At 29.4% G+C, this 14,611-nt stretch overlaps 4 protein-coding genes across 4 annotated transcripts; 2 read left to right on the top strand and 2 right to left on the bottom strand.

Moving 5' to 3' along the window:
• The first annotated feature begins 692 nt into the window (after nt 1-692).
• On the top strand, nt 693-7,693 carry Nup154 (nuclear pore complex protein Nup154). Its single transcript, XM_018547605.1, has 26 exons — nt 693-837; nt 950-1,087; nt 1,312-1,408; nt 1,517-1,680; nt 1,766-1,899; nt 1,996-2,261; nt 2,376-2,626; nt 2,707-2,960; nt 3,044-3,217; nt 3,570-3,675; nt 3,754-3,965; nt 4,115-4,212; nt 4,352-4,544; nt 4,624-4,718; nt 4,778-4,874; nt 4,980-5,057; nt 5,131-5,327; nt 5,398-5,545; nt 5,607-5,839; nt 6,021-6,168; nt 6,405-6,503; nt 6,587-6,707; nt 6,785-6,895; nt 6,991-7,111; nt 7,181-7,303; nt 7,558-7,693. The coding sequence occupies exons 1-26, from the start codon at nt 693-695 to the stop codon at nt 7,691-7,693; spliced, it is 3,939 nt and encodes a 1,312-aa protein (XP_018403107.1).
• An 823-nt stretch (nt 7,694-8,516) lies between these two features.
• LOC108780035 (histone H2A) lies at nt 8,517-9,168 on the bottom strand. The gene has a single exon (XM_018547606.1). It carries the CDS (start codon nt 9,123-9,125, stop codon nt 8,751-8,753), a length of 375 nt encoding a protein of 124 aa, XP_018403108.1. The 5' UTR covers nt 9,126-9,168; the 3' UTR covers nt 8,517-8,750.
• Nucleotides 9,169-11,819: 2,651 nt separating this feature from the next.
• On the bottom strand, nt 11,820-12,308 carry LOC108780070 (histone H3). The gene has a single exon (XM_018547657.1). It carries the CDS (start codon nt 12,261-12,263, stop codon nt 11,853-11,855), a length of 411 nt encoding a protein of 136 aa, XP_018403159.1. The 5' UTR covers nt 12,264-12,308; the 3' UTR covers nt 11,820-11,852.
• A 262-nt stretch (nt 12,309-12,570) lies between these two features.
• Nucleotides 12,571-12,882, top strand: LOC108780033 (histone H4). The gene has a single exon (XM_018547604.1). It carries the CDS (start codon nt 12,571-12,573, stop codon nt 12,880-12,882), a length of 312 nt encoding a protein of 103 aa, XP_018403106.1.
• Nucleotides 12,883-14,611: the final 1,729 nt, after the last annotated feature.

Here is a 14,611-nt window from a genome sequence, read left to right as displayed (position 1 = left end):
AAGGAGCCTACAGACCAGAGCGGCGCAGCGGTGAAGCGGCGAGCGATAGCCAATGAGAGCCATGCTTTTACGCAAAATCATGGCTCTCATTGGCTATCGCTCGCCGTTTCACCGCTGCGCCGCTCTAGTCTGTAGGCTCCTTAACTGAACAGACTTGAGCGCCGCAGCTAACGCCTGCAACGCCACAACTGCAAGCGGTTTCGAAATTTACCGGTGCCGGTCTGGCGCGAATGAATTCTGTGGACTGTGGAGTGTGATTGGAGGATTTGGAGGTTAGAATTGATAGAAGTTACACTTGATTTTTTTAATCACAACGAATTATATAGCAAGCCCATATAAGTACAGTATCGAATGCGTAATTATGTCAATTTTCTTACATCATTTTATGTTGTCAAAAACTTTACATTCTAATAATTTCAATAATAGATATATTTTCTTTATATTTAACCTATACTTGTTTCTTCTCTGAAGCGGCATTTTGTCATATAATATCTTGGTAATTTTTAAATTATTTTGTTTTTTGTGCATTAAAACTAAATAATTTTCTTAATATTAGAATAATTCTAAAAGAATAAAAAATGATTGGTCTCTTCAAAACTCATGATCTATATATTTATCGTCACTTAAAATTAGTTTACAAATATTTACATATTTGTACATTTCGTCTTGTTCTAGTAATACTTTTAGGAGAAATGAGGAATATGACGCTTACAGAAATGGAGCCATTAAAAATGCACTTAGACTCATTAGAGATGGCTGGAAAAATGGTGGATAAACATATTATTGTAGACAGTAATTTTCCATCCTTAATTAATCTTATGCGATATAATGTCCAAGGTAAATTATACATATATAAAAATTGAAAAATTATAATTATAAATGTAACTGTGAAAGATATTAATGTTAATTTGAGGCTGAGCTATAGCTATAATTAATATATTCTCCATAGGTGGACCAACCGTTAGTGGTCTCGACGATCATGACTATCCTAATTTAAATGGTGCATCAATGACTTTAACAAATATTAATCAAATGAAGATACATAGTAAAATTCCTTTGCCTTCTGAAGTCATGGAACACTTTGGTCGTATCCTTTCTAAATAGTGAAAAGAAACATTTTGTTACGTATTGGTTTCTGTAAATTATAATAATTTGTAGTATAAAAATATCAACTTATAACTCTGAAACATACACACATGGAACAAAATTTATTAATTATGATTTATCAATTAATCAGCTGCTTTTTTATGGAATCTAAATTATGATTATTTTATGAATATTAAATATATTTAATCCTTAATAAAAATGTAGATATGCAATGTCATTGTATGATGGGCCTTTTCACAGAGATTTCAAAAGCATGGCTTACAATTGATAGTGATATTTATCTGTGGTCATATGAAAATGAGTAAGTATTAACATTTATTATCAGAATTTTACTGATAAATATAAATTTATAAACTTTTATATACATGAAACTAAAACGTTTAAAATCTTTTGCTCTAAAATTGTATAGATCTGATGTTGCTTACTTTGATGGATTGAATGAAACTATTATAAGCGTAGGTTTAGTAAAACCCAAGGCGGGAATCTTCCAAAGCTATGTGAAATACTTGTTAATTCTTACAACAACAGTAGAAATAACTATTCTTGGTGTTACAATACCTGATGCTGGAGGAGGTAATAATTTATTGCAATTCTATTCGTTTGTGTTTGTTAAGAATGATTCTTTAATTCAATTTAATCATTTTTTGTATATCCATAGAAATGCAGTTAGTTCCAGAACCGATCTTTACTGTTACTACTGATGGAATAGGAATCACTACAATTGCTAATACCAATAGTGGTAGAATATTTCTTGGTGGTAGAAATGGATCACTATTTGAAATATATTATCAGGTTGAAAATTTTTACAAGCATAAAATACATTTTATTCATTATTTTTTATCTCATTTCTTAAATTTATTTTGTATCGATGGATTTTTCTACATATAGGCAGAGAGCAGCTGGTTTGGTAAACGATGTAAAAAAGTTAATCATTCAGAAGGTCCATTATCATTTCTAGTGCCGTCATTTGTTACTATGGCATTGTCAGAGGAAGAAGCTATAATACAGATATCTGTGGATGATTCACGTAATATTTTATATACATTAGGTGATAGAGGCACAATCACGGTTTGGGATATTGATAATGGTGGTGCGTCTAAAATTACTTCATTATCTCAAGCTTCTTTGGTACAAAATACTGTCCATGTTGTTAAGTAAGTAATCTTATTAATGTTACATGTATTTAATGTATACAGACATATATAATATAGTATAATACTTGCTAACATAAATTGATTTTTAAAATTATTAAAACTTATTTTTTTTAGAACTCTGGATAGTAACAATTTTCGACCTCTTGTAAGCATATCAGCTATAATGGAATCCGAATCGGTACATTTGAATTTGGTCGTTGTTGCAGCAACAGGAACTCGTTTTTATTTCAGTTGCACTTCAATTTCAAATCCATCGAGTAGACCACAAGGGTTACAATTGATACATGTTAGGCTACCACCAGGCTATGCTGCAAATGCTCCAGTAATGAGACCACGAAAAGTACAAATGGCCTATTATCGAAAGGGTAATTTATTTTTCTATAATATATCTTGAATGACACATTTGATGAATATAATTCATTACATTGTGTGAAATATTTTCTAGGAACCCTCTTTCTTGTTTGCGGTGGTGATACGGAAACCGCATGGTGTTTAAGTAACGATGCTTATCCATTCACAAATTATTTGGCTGAAACTCAGAGTATTTTGCCTCTTGACAGTCCAGCTTGGGCTATGGAGGAGATCATAAGAGATTCGGCTATACACATAGAGAAGCAAAGCAGTGCTCAGGGTGAACCACCCCTATTAGTGCGCCAACATATGGAACCACCAAGGAAATTTATATTTTTAACAGCACAGGTATATATAACAGATACATGTTTATCTTACATATTATTGATGCGTATATATTGATTATTATTGTTATATTTATTTCGTTACAGGGAGCGATAATCTTAATGCAAGTTCGTCCTGTAGATATATTGAAACAACTTCTCTTAGAACAACGTGGTCCTGATACTGAAGTAGTACGTGCATATTTTCAAACACAATCCTTGGAACAAGCTTGCGCAACATGCTTAATTTTGGCGACACTTGAGAGTTCTCAAAATGCTCAGGTAATGATGCATTTGTGTTTGAAGAGTTGCTTCATTAATTAATTAATACCAGTACTGGGTCTATTGTAGTGAGTTTTATGAGATTGTTTAAACTCTCCCTCTTTAGATTCCTAGGTTTAATATAATTCTAAAATCTGCAACTTTTTTAAGTTAACTATGCAAATTATTGTCTTCAATCATCTCATATAAAATTAAATATGGTGATAGTCGAAATCGAATTTGAAATCCAAAACAAATTTTTTTTACACGAGTCATGCATTATCATCTTAAAATTTTATTTATATTGTTAATTTTGTTCTATCTATACTATATACTATGTATCATTAATAACTAAACATTTTTCATGTTGTAGTTATCGGAATGGGCAACTCGCGCATTCTTTCTATATGGTGGTCAAAGAATAGCAGGAATATGTCCTCCGATTGATATACATTCTGGTTTCCCTACCATAAATCCAGGTGCAGTATTGTTCTCTTAAAATTAAAATGTCCATATAATATTTGATTTATATATTTGATTTACATCTTAATATATAGCAGATTTACGCACGTCTACACCTAGAATGCCAACCTTCGATTCTAGAGTTCAATCCTTTCGATCGCCCACTCAAATGGGACTTACTACAGATATTAGTTTGCAACATTTCTCTGCTAAACATAGCGGGTTGTATTTATATGTAGGAAGAATACTTCGTCCTATATGGAATGTAAGATGTATAAAACAAGAAACAATAAGTAATAAAAGCGTGGTAAGTAACATTAGAAAAAAATTATTATTGTACATAGTTTTTAAAAAGATATTTCCTCGATTGTCTATTTTGAGACAAATTGTATTGTTATTTTTATTTTTAAAATTTTAATGCTTATATAAATTACAAGTATTGCTTATTTTATTCAGATTTCCAGTACAGTACCAGCAACACAAATTGCTTGGATCTTAGGTCATTTGCAAGCACTTAGATCTTTCTTAAACAGAAATACACATATCACAAAACCGTATGTATTTTCTAAAACATGATTTTTTAATATAATTAAAAAATCATATATTATATAATATATATGTATAATACAATTTTATTAGATTATAGTAAGCTAATTAGGAAATCAAAATTAAAATAAATATATACATATACAGACAAAACACAAGCAGAGGTTTAACAGATGGTTTTGAAACAACGATGCAAAGTCACTTTCAAGAACCAATTGTGGAAGAAAGAAACTCATTGGATGCTTTAAAAGTTTTCATTACTCATGCATGTGAGGTTTTAGGTTTATGGAAAATATTATGCGAAAATCAGCTAAATAATATCGTCAACTGCCTATCAAAAGTAATTTAATTTTCTTTTATTAGTTAAACTTACTGGAAGAAGATAATTTTTAAGATAAATCAGAATATTGATCTTTCAGGATCAAATTACTCAATTTTCTACAGCTACCTTCAGAGATTTGATTTTAATAGGCCATGAAATATCTTCTCTACTCATCGTTCATTTGATTGATAGGTAAGTTTATAAAAATTTTGTATTAAATATTCCAATAATTTAAATTTAATATTTTACAGTTATCTTGGAGACAACGCGTCAGTGGATTCCGTAAGTGTAAAATTAAGAGAAGTGTGCCCCAATTTATATAGAACTGAAGATGCTGTTTGCTCCAAGGTAACATAAACCTCATCTTTTTTTTTTATAAAAGTTATCTTGTCAACATTCATATGATATAAGAATTATATGGTATAATAATTATAACCATTTTCGTAAATGTAGGCAAACGAAATTCTCCTAAAAGCAAAGGGGTGCACAAATCCTGAGGATAAAGAATGTTATCTTCAGTCCGCTTTAATGGTACGTTATAATATCATATCTGTGCATCAAAAGACAATAATTGATTTTCCTAATCTATTAAATATTTACACAGCTTTGTAAAGAGGTGGCACCAAGATTGAATCTGAATGCAGTGTGCCAACAATTTGTCGCATGCCAGTTTTACACAGGTGTACTTGAATTGTGTATTTGTTGTGCAGAAAGGATAGATCCTAATAACGCTGCTTCACATTATTATAAAAATAATGAACCTATAGAGGATCAAGAAGGAAATCTTGCTTTTACGAAACGGTATATAACAACGTATATCTTCATGGATAACAATAAGTAATGATTTAATATATTTTCATATTATTTACAGTTCAGAGATTTATAAGGAATTTACCGCGATGTTAGATCACTTATATCACCAGAGTATCTCTAATCCTTTAACGCCAACTATACCGAGCAAGCCAGGACCTCCTTTACAAACAGTATTAAATGCTGTTGTAATACCGGCGAAAGAAATTGTATGTAATATAAATTTTTTGCTTATTTGAAATGCATTATAAAATATTAATATTTTTTTAGTTACATGATATCATAGATGATGCACTGCATGCACCATGTGAGACTCTTCATTCCTCAATTTATACTTGGATGATAGATAGAGGACTTCACGGTGAATTAGTTGCCTTTGCTGCACCTTCACTAGAAACTTATCTCAATCGTGTCAATGCGCTTGAATTACTTTGGCAGTTTTATGAAAGAAATAAGAATCATGCTGCTGCAGCAAGGATCTTGGATTCTTTGGCTACCAAAGGGTATGCACATATACCATATGTTGCTTTAGTATGTGCTTTTACGAAACGGTATATAACAACAACGTATATCTGTATAGATAACAATAAGTAATGATTTAATATATTTTCATATTATTTACTATTGCTTTAGTATGTGGTATTTTGACAAAGATATAAAAATTTATATTCAATTTTTTTATAGATCGGAAATATCACTCTCAAAAAGAATCGAATATCTAGCACGTGCAGTTGTATGTATGCGAAGTCATCAAACTGGATGTGCTCCTCATCTTGGAGTGTTCTTATGCGAATTAGAAGATAAATTAGAAGTAGCTAGAATGCAACAACAGGTACACGTTTTAAGCTATTATAATCATGGATTCAATACTTAAAGTGGAACATCAAGAACTTCACGATTTAGATTTTTCTTTTATGTATGCATTAATTGAAAAATATCTTAAAAAAAGAGACTTATTATTAAAATTAGTAAATAATAAATAGATTGTAAAATTTGATGTCCCATTCATGTTTTCATATTTAAAATTTTATGTATTATGTTAATAATTTCCTCAAATATGTTTAACAGATACTTGAGATTATCAGCAATCAGCAAAACCTGTTCGATTCGATGATAGTTACAGATGCAAAATTGAAATTAAATTCTTCATTACTTGATATTACACCGGTTTGTAATTTTTTGACAAAAGTATGATTTTTTATTTAAATCTTATATCTCCTTAAGATTATTATATACAATATTAATTACAGTTATATCGAGAATATGCTGAGCCTTTACAACTTTGGGAATGCAAACTAGCTATTCTTCATTGCTCGGGTCATCAAGATGACATGTTAATTAAAGGAATTTGGACCAACATAATTGATAATGGTATATAATAATTTGCATATTTAGAATACTTTAACAATAGTTTTCTCAATTTTCTAATGAATTCTTAATGTTCGTAGAATTAGAAAATATAACGGAACCATCGAATGAGGATAAAATGACTATTTTAATGTGTAAAATTAAATCACTTGGTAAAGAATATATTGGATCACCGCATTGTTTCCCAATTGGTAATTATATTTTATGTATATTTAATTTTTTATATTATACATAATAAAGTTTTATATTAATATTTTTCTTAAATTTTTTAATTTTCTTATTTTAGATTTTTTAGTAAAACAATTGGAAATAAAAGCATGTAAATATAAAGTAACTAATACTAGTATTATAACTTCTTTCTTGGAATTGGGAGTAGCAATGGAAGATCTTTTAGATATTTATGATAAGTAAGTGCATTAATTACAAAATTTTTCATATTGTAAAGTATTTATTTCATACACATTATTTGTCTTTAGAATGATTGGTACAAATATTCGTATTTGGTTAAATGAAGGTAACGAATTTCACTTGATCGAATCAACAGCAAACTTGGTAAATCATTTCATAAAAAATATGACTGTAACAAACAATTTAGTCAGGTGTGTATTATTTATAAACTATAATCTTGATTATAACTCATTGTACTTCATTGCAAAGACTAGAAATAAATTAACACATAAGATATTCAGATTTTTTAATTAAAATAAAATATTTTATTTTTAAATAAAAAAGAAGAAAGTATATAAAATATATAATTTAATTTAAATAAAAATAATTTTTTTTATTTTTAATTACTAATCAAAGTCGCAATGTTTTTTAAATTGATACTAATTCAAAACTTCTTTTACTGTAGGAGAAAGATTATAACAAAATGTCAAGATGTTATTTCGAAATGTTTAACAACTCTCTTTAGTAAACCTAATAGTGGAGAACTCGAAAGAGAAATAACAAATTTGCGCTCAATTCAAAGTATATTGAATCGTATGTAAAACAACTTTGTTAAAGAAAAATGTGTACATGTATATATACACGTTATTATAAAAAGGAAGTAAGCCTTGTGACTTCTAAGTTATTTGATACTTTTTCCTGACGCAAAAAGCAATGTTATTTATGGCACTATCATTAAATAAATTAATTGCTCAATTTTTATTAATGTTTATCAAAAAATAAAATTCACTCAATTTATTCCAGGTAAACTATTACTGTATAATCTTTTACAAATTTGTAAATTCTAACAATACTGTATGCTCAATAATATAAAATGTCAAATATATGTGAAGTATGTGTTTGAAATTATTCCCCCCCATTTATTATTTAACATTTTATATAAAATGTTAAATACGCTTTATACATACAGGTTGATTAAAACTGATAAAATAAAGTTGTAAATTTAAGAACATTTCAGCTTTATTCGAGATTAAACGATATAATATAATATTTAGATTTTATATACAAGATGATAAAATTTAAATCAAAATTTAGAAGTGAAGTAATTTAGAAAGTACATCTACAATTTTTAGCTTAACTTGATTTTAATAGAAGTTGTTAAATAAAATTTTATCATGAATATGTAATCAGTAGCACTACATTTTAGAATAATTATTAAAGGTCTACAAGATATGTAGTGTTTTTACTGGAATAAGTAAATTAAAAAAAAAATAAATGTGTCTAAAGATATTAATTTCAAACAAATAAGTCTATATTAGCTATATAAATTACTTGTGATTACTTGTTAAATTATCTCTTAAATTAATAATAAAATATTTTAAATAGCTTAGGAATATAATTATTAACTTACAAATTATCGTCGGAAATAAAACTGTTCCAGACCTATCTAGGTATCAAATGTTTTTTCGTATTATGGTATTGATTAACATCTATTTTTGTCAACTACTTACTACTGTATAAATAAGAAATACAGAGCAAATTGTATAATCAGCAAACAGGACGAGATCGTACCATCGTGTGAATATTTTGGGGCCCTGAAAAGGGCCATTTGTTGCTCGAATTGCGAACCAGAGGTTGTTGTCTCACATCAGTTTACGATTATGCTTTCTTTTCAGTTTTCTTCGGCAACAGTACCGCCTGAATGTTCGGCAAAACACCACCTTGAGCAATGGTTACACCGGACAACAATTTGTTTAACTCCTCGTCGTTGCGAATGGCGAGCTGCAGGTGTCTCGGAATGATTCTTGTCTTTTTATTATCACGAGCCGCGTTGCCGGCCAACTCCAACACTTCAGCAGCAAGATACTCCATCACGGCGGCTAGGTACACTGGTGCTCCAGCGCCTACGCGTTCGGCATAATTTCCCTTCCGCAATAATCGATGAATACGGCCCACGGGAAATTGTAATCCAGCTCGGTTGGAGCGGCTCTTCGCCTTGCCTTTAATCTTGCCTCCTTTACCACGGCCAGACATCTTGATCTAATCGAGCGTAGAAAGCCTCTGTGCGGACTGTACGACGTCGTCGACAGCAGAAAGCGTTTTGAGCGACTGCTACGAAACCAGCAGTATTTATAGGTAATGGCGTCAGTAACGTTCGACCAATGGCGTGCTAGCGAAACTGCCATTGGCTGAACGCTGTTTGACGGTTAATAGTATGACTAAATATTTGAAATTTTTAACGTTTCTTCATCCTATTATTTCACGTAAAATACAAGTGAACAAAATAGAAATGATGGTTTAGAGAAAATATTTAGATTAATTATGATAATAATTTATGTGATTAATGTCCGTTTCTATCAATTACATTACTTTAATCTTAGTTCAACGATATGTTTTTTCCGAATTCTTATAACAAAAAAAGAATTAGTTGAAATAATTAAATTGCATTGATAAAATGAGTATTAGTTATTAATTTTTGATAATTTAATGCGTAAATTGATTGTAGACGTGTCGCATCAATGGAATGTACATTATAGTATTTTTTATTTTTTTTCATTATGTTGAGTGCCATTCGAATTTTGTATATAATAGTCTTAAGACTTGATTATGTGATGAAAATGTCGTAGAACACTTGCCAACTAATTTAAAAGCTTAAGACCGTAAAAATTTACATACAGTTTTAGAATATTTTAATAATTTAAGTTTGATTTTTCAATCCAAACGATATTAATAAAATTATCAAATACTTTTTATACAACTCTATTACAACAGACACAGAGAAATTATAAAAATAGCATAAAATATGTTTATAATAACTAAGATATGCTTCAGTAAGACGAATTAAAGAAAAATAAAAATCAAATTTAAATATGTTTTATCGTACCAATATTTACAATAAGTGTTATGATTATATATAGAAATTTTTGAAATTGCATTAAAACATACATTTAAATTAACTTTAATTATTATGTTAAATTTAACTTAAAAAATATATATATATTTTAATATTGATATTATTTTGAAATATTTAATCTCTTTTCAATACATAGTTTTATTTGATATATTTTAAAATAATAGTTAAGTACAGGATTCTTAATTTAAAAATAACAATTATGTAATACAAAATCACTAATAAGAGTCTGATAAATAGAAACACTTTATCAAATATTCAAATAAAAGTACTGAGATACTACAATCAAAGAATAAACTTTAATTAATATTACACGTTTCAGCTGTATGATTCAGCCCTCTTCAAATGTACAAAAATTATGTATCAAAATTTGTCTTATTATATTCTAAAACGTAAAATAGATGTACGATAAAAGCGCTACTTTGAAGAAATAAAATGCGATGGATATTCTGGACAAGATAAAATCGTCTTTGTTCACCAAACGATTGAATGACCAATTGAAATAGTGTTTCACCATGTTAAAATTGTTTTTAACATATCAATAATAAATAGATCGTCAAACGGTCAACATCTCGCAAACGTAATCGGAATCAAGAGAGACGGTCACATAAATGCATAAGTGTCATAGATTAAAATTAAAAAATTAAGAATTTCGATTCTCATATTGAGACTAGACACGTCTGACTTTCACGGTTGTCCATACAATATTGAAATTAATATATATATATATATATATATATATATATATAGATTATATATATATTTTATTAAATATGATATCATGATATATTATAGTTTTTCTTATTCTTACAATTAAGTATTCTTCAAAATCTTGTGTTTTGTGCTGTATTCAGTATTTTCCATAATCTTATTTCAATCTTATTAATGTTTATAAATTATAATTGGTAAATCGGTTTTTGAAAACTTTTAGAGATTGTTACATATTCAAGTATCAAATCAAATGTCGCTAGACATAACAAACAAATATTTACAAAAAGATAAGTAAGTAGCTTCCGAAAAATGCCCTTGCTTGGGGTACAGTAATTTACCAGAATAGAAATAATAAGTAAGAAGTGAAAATACATAATGTAAATAAAGTAGGAATGTAAGATAAGCGTAGAAATCAATTTTGAAGGAAAAGAGAAAGACTTAATTAGAAAGAAAAGAAAGGTACTGAAAATATAAAGAAAATAACATCGGTAGAAAATGGAAGAGTCATTTCATAGAGATATTAAAAAGATCACGGTGACAAAAGAAATCAAAAAAATCTCGTAAAAGAGATTGAAGAAGCGGTAGATATAAAGGAAAGCAGTAAAGAAAGAATAAATAGAAATTGAAGATTAACAATAAGAGTTTGAGTCTTAATCTTTTTTGATAAGTCTACTTAAAAATATTTAAGAATATCATATTTTCACTGAAAGATATATTGTATCGATAAAGCATCTTTAATCTACGTAACTGTAAACTGTTTATCAAAATTACAATTCGAGAGAGATAAATGTTCATTAAATATTATGTGCATACGTCCACGAGAAAAAGATTTATAAAATTGATATAATATAAATTCTAGAAATATTTTTGCATTCACTAATAATTTAATTATTGATATTGTAGCAAATAGAAAAAATTATAAAACTTTAAGAGAGAATAAATAAATTAAAAAGTTTAAAAACATTACTTTAAATACTAATTTCTTTAATAAATATATTAAAAAGAAGCATCAGTACAATTCTATTTTAATCATAAATAAAAATAAGGTGTATGTATGCAAACGAGAAATACCAGTTTGAAAAATTGTTGGCCCTGAAAAGGGCCGATTAAATAATTTCTTTTATATACGTAACGCTTAATTAAGCTCGCTCGCCACGGATACGACGTGCCAGTTGGATGTCTTTAGGCATGATGGTAACTCGCTTGGCATGAATAGCGCACAAGTTCGTATCTTCGAAAAGACCGACAAGATATGCCTCGCTGGCTTCTTGAAGAGCCATTACAGCAGAACTTTGGAAGCGAAGATCCGTCTTAAAGTCTTGAGCGATTTCACGAACAAGTCGTTGGAATGGCAATTTACGGATCAATAACTCCGTACTTTTCTGATACCGACGGATTTCACGGAGAGCCACAGTGCCAGGCCTGTAACGATGGGGCTTCTTCACGCCACCGGTGGCTGGGGCACTTTTTCTTGCAGCTTTAGTGGCCAGCTGTTTCCGAGGCGCCTTTCCTCCAGTCGATTTGCGAGCGGTCTGCTTGGTACGTGCCATTGTAACAGTCAAATTCCAAATGCGTCAAATTCTGCACGATCTAGATACTCTGTCGAGTCAAATTGTGAATTCGTCAGAACTGTTCCTGTATTATATACAACACTGAAAAATGCGCTGCGTTTGATTGGTCAATACTTGGGAGTGGGGTGAACCACAACGGTAGACGGAGAGCGTTCCTATTGGTGGATGTCGTCAGAGTGGGGCGCGTTGGAGAGGCTAGGAAATAAAATCGGCTGGTTTCTGAGATGAGCTACCAAAATCGTTTGGCATCTCTCTGAGTACGTACGACGATTAAGAGCAAACTATCATGACTGGCCGTGGTAAGGGAGGAAAAGGATTGGGAAAAGGAGGAGCGAAGAGACATCGTAAAGTACTTCGTGATAACATCCAGGGTATCACCAAGCCAGCTATCCGTCGTTTGGCACGTCGTGGTGGAGTCAAGCGTATCTCCGGATTAATTTACGAGGAGACACGTGGTGTACTGAAGGTGTTTTTAGAAAACGTTATTCGTGACGCGGTTACCTACACCGAGCATGCGAAAAGAAAGACTGTGACTGCCATGGACGTCGTCTACGCCCTGAAACGCCAAGGAAGAACCCTATACGGCTTCGGCGGTTAAACGTAGACAGTTTTTACTTTATATACAATCGGCCCTTTTCAGGGCCACTAAAGATCTCAAAACGTTGTATTTCTCCTTTCTGCAGTTTTTAAGAATTAAGATTTATATTAACGTTCAGGTAAATTAATATTGTATTCGTACCTCGTATGTTTTATTTTCCGAATTCTGTAGTGTGTTGTGTAACAATCTCATATTCAACAGAAATTTAAAATAAATGAACAAGATATATTTTTATTATGGACTTTATTTTTAAATATATTTTTATACTTACTAAGCAGATGCTCTTCTAAGTAGGAAGTCGATTGGTTTCTACGTTCAAAGAACATTTTCACGAAATAACCTCCGTGAAACCATAATCGAAAATAATGGAAAACAGTAATAGGACAAATTTTATTTTTACTTCAACATACTTTAATCAAGGAAACTTTGTTTATAATTTATTGTATATATAGCATCTACTGCATTCGTTTGTCGCGTATTAAACAAATCTATATTAAGAAAGTAATGCAATTGCACGTAGCTTTCAAACTTATTTCATATATTTGACTAAATTTCCAGATATAAGCACTTATGCGTGTACATAAATATGCACTCTGCAAATATACTATTGAATGCATTTCACTCTTTATATGTATATTAAAAATTGTACCATGACATCCGTGATTGAGATTTTCATGAAAGTATTTTCCCTGTATTATGAAATGTAATGGAACTTATTAAATACTTAAATATTAGAAACTATATGAAAGTAAAGCAGTTATGTTTAATTCTGTATGTACGTAACTTTAATATTCGGACAACAGAGTATTATTTATTACATAGTCTATTTTGAACAAAATAATGTTTCAATATTCTTGAGGTTATATAAGGATATTTGGTTACTATTAAAAACTATTTAAGACTAGTTCCTGTATTAATTTTTTCATGTTGAACAAAGCTGATTTAATTATTTGATAGAATAACTTCTTTTAAACGCTGAGACATATTACAAATAATTTTCTTAAATGTTCTTGTTACTTCATTCTTTTCCCAGTCATTGTTTCAACATGTTACAGTCTATTTTCATTTTACATGTAATGCATATTACACGCGCATAGATATTTAAAATTTAAATTATCTGTAACATCTGAAACGTTTAGCGCAATTTTTTATCATTGAATTTTACTATTTTTTACAAATAGCAGAGAATAAATTTGCAAAGAAAATTTTACAACCATCTTGTTTATATTCTAAAATAGTAAATAATTGTTAAATAAATGAGAGTAAGAGTTACGTAAGCGATTAAGGTTTCATAAATACTTTTATAACAAATATATGATGATAAATATAATTTTTATCTAGAGATATGAATATCAATCTCTATCTAGCATTCGATTACTTATAAAACCGGATTTGCGAATGAAACAATTTTAAAAATATAAAAATAAATGAAAAATTTCAATAAATCTCGGTTTCATAAAGTAATTAAAAAGTCGATAGAAATATACATCCTAATTATCATGACTACGATTGAATTTTCATGTTTGAAAGGTCTTATTTCTAAATATTTACATAACACAAAACTCTGTTAATAATAAAGGTCATTATATAAAATTAAAATACTTGAGTAATCTTAAACTGTTCGCAACTGAGTCTTATTTTATCGATTATATATATATATAAGAAGTACTATCATAAATGATATTTATTAATAACGAATAAAATAATATTGAGAATTTATATATGAAAA

Source organism: Cyphomyrmex costatus, unplaced genomic scaffold (assembly GCF_001594065.2).
Source record: "Cyphomyrmex costatus isolate MS0001 unplaced genomic scaffold, Ccosl1.0 scaffold666, whole genome shotgun sequence".
NCBI lineage: Eukaryota > Metazoa > Arthropoda > Insecta > Hymenoptera > Formicidae > Cyphomyrmex > Cyphomyrmex costatus.
Note: the sequence above shows the minus strand (reverse complement) of the source record. Positions and strands in the feature narration are given on the sequence as shown.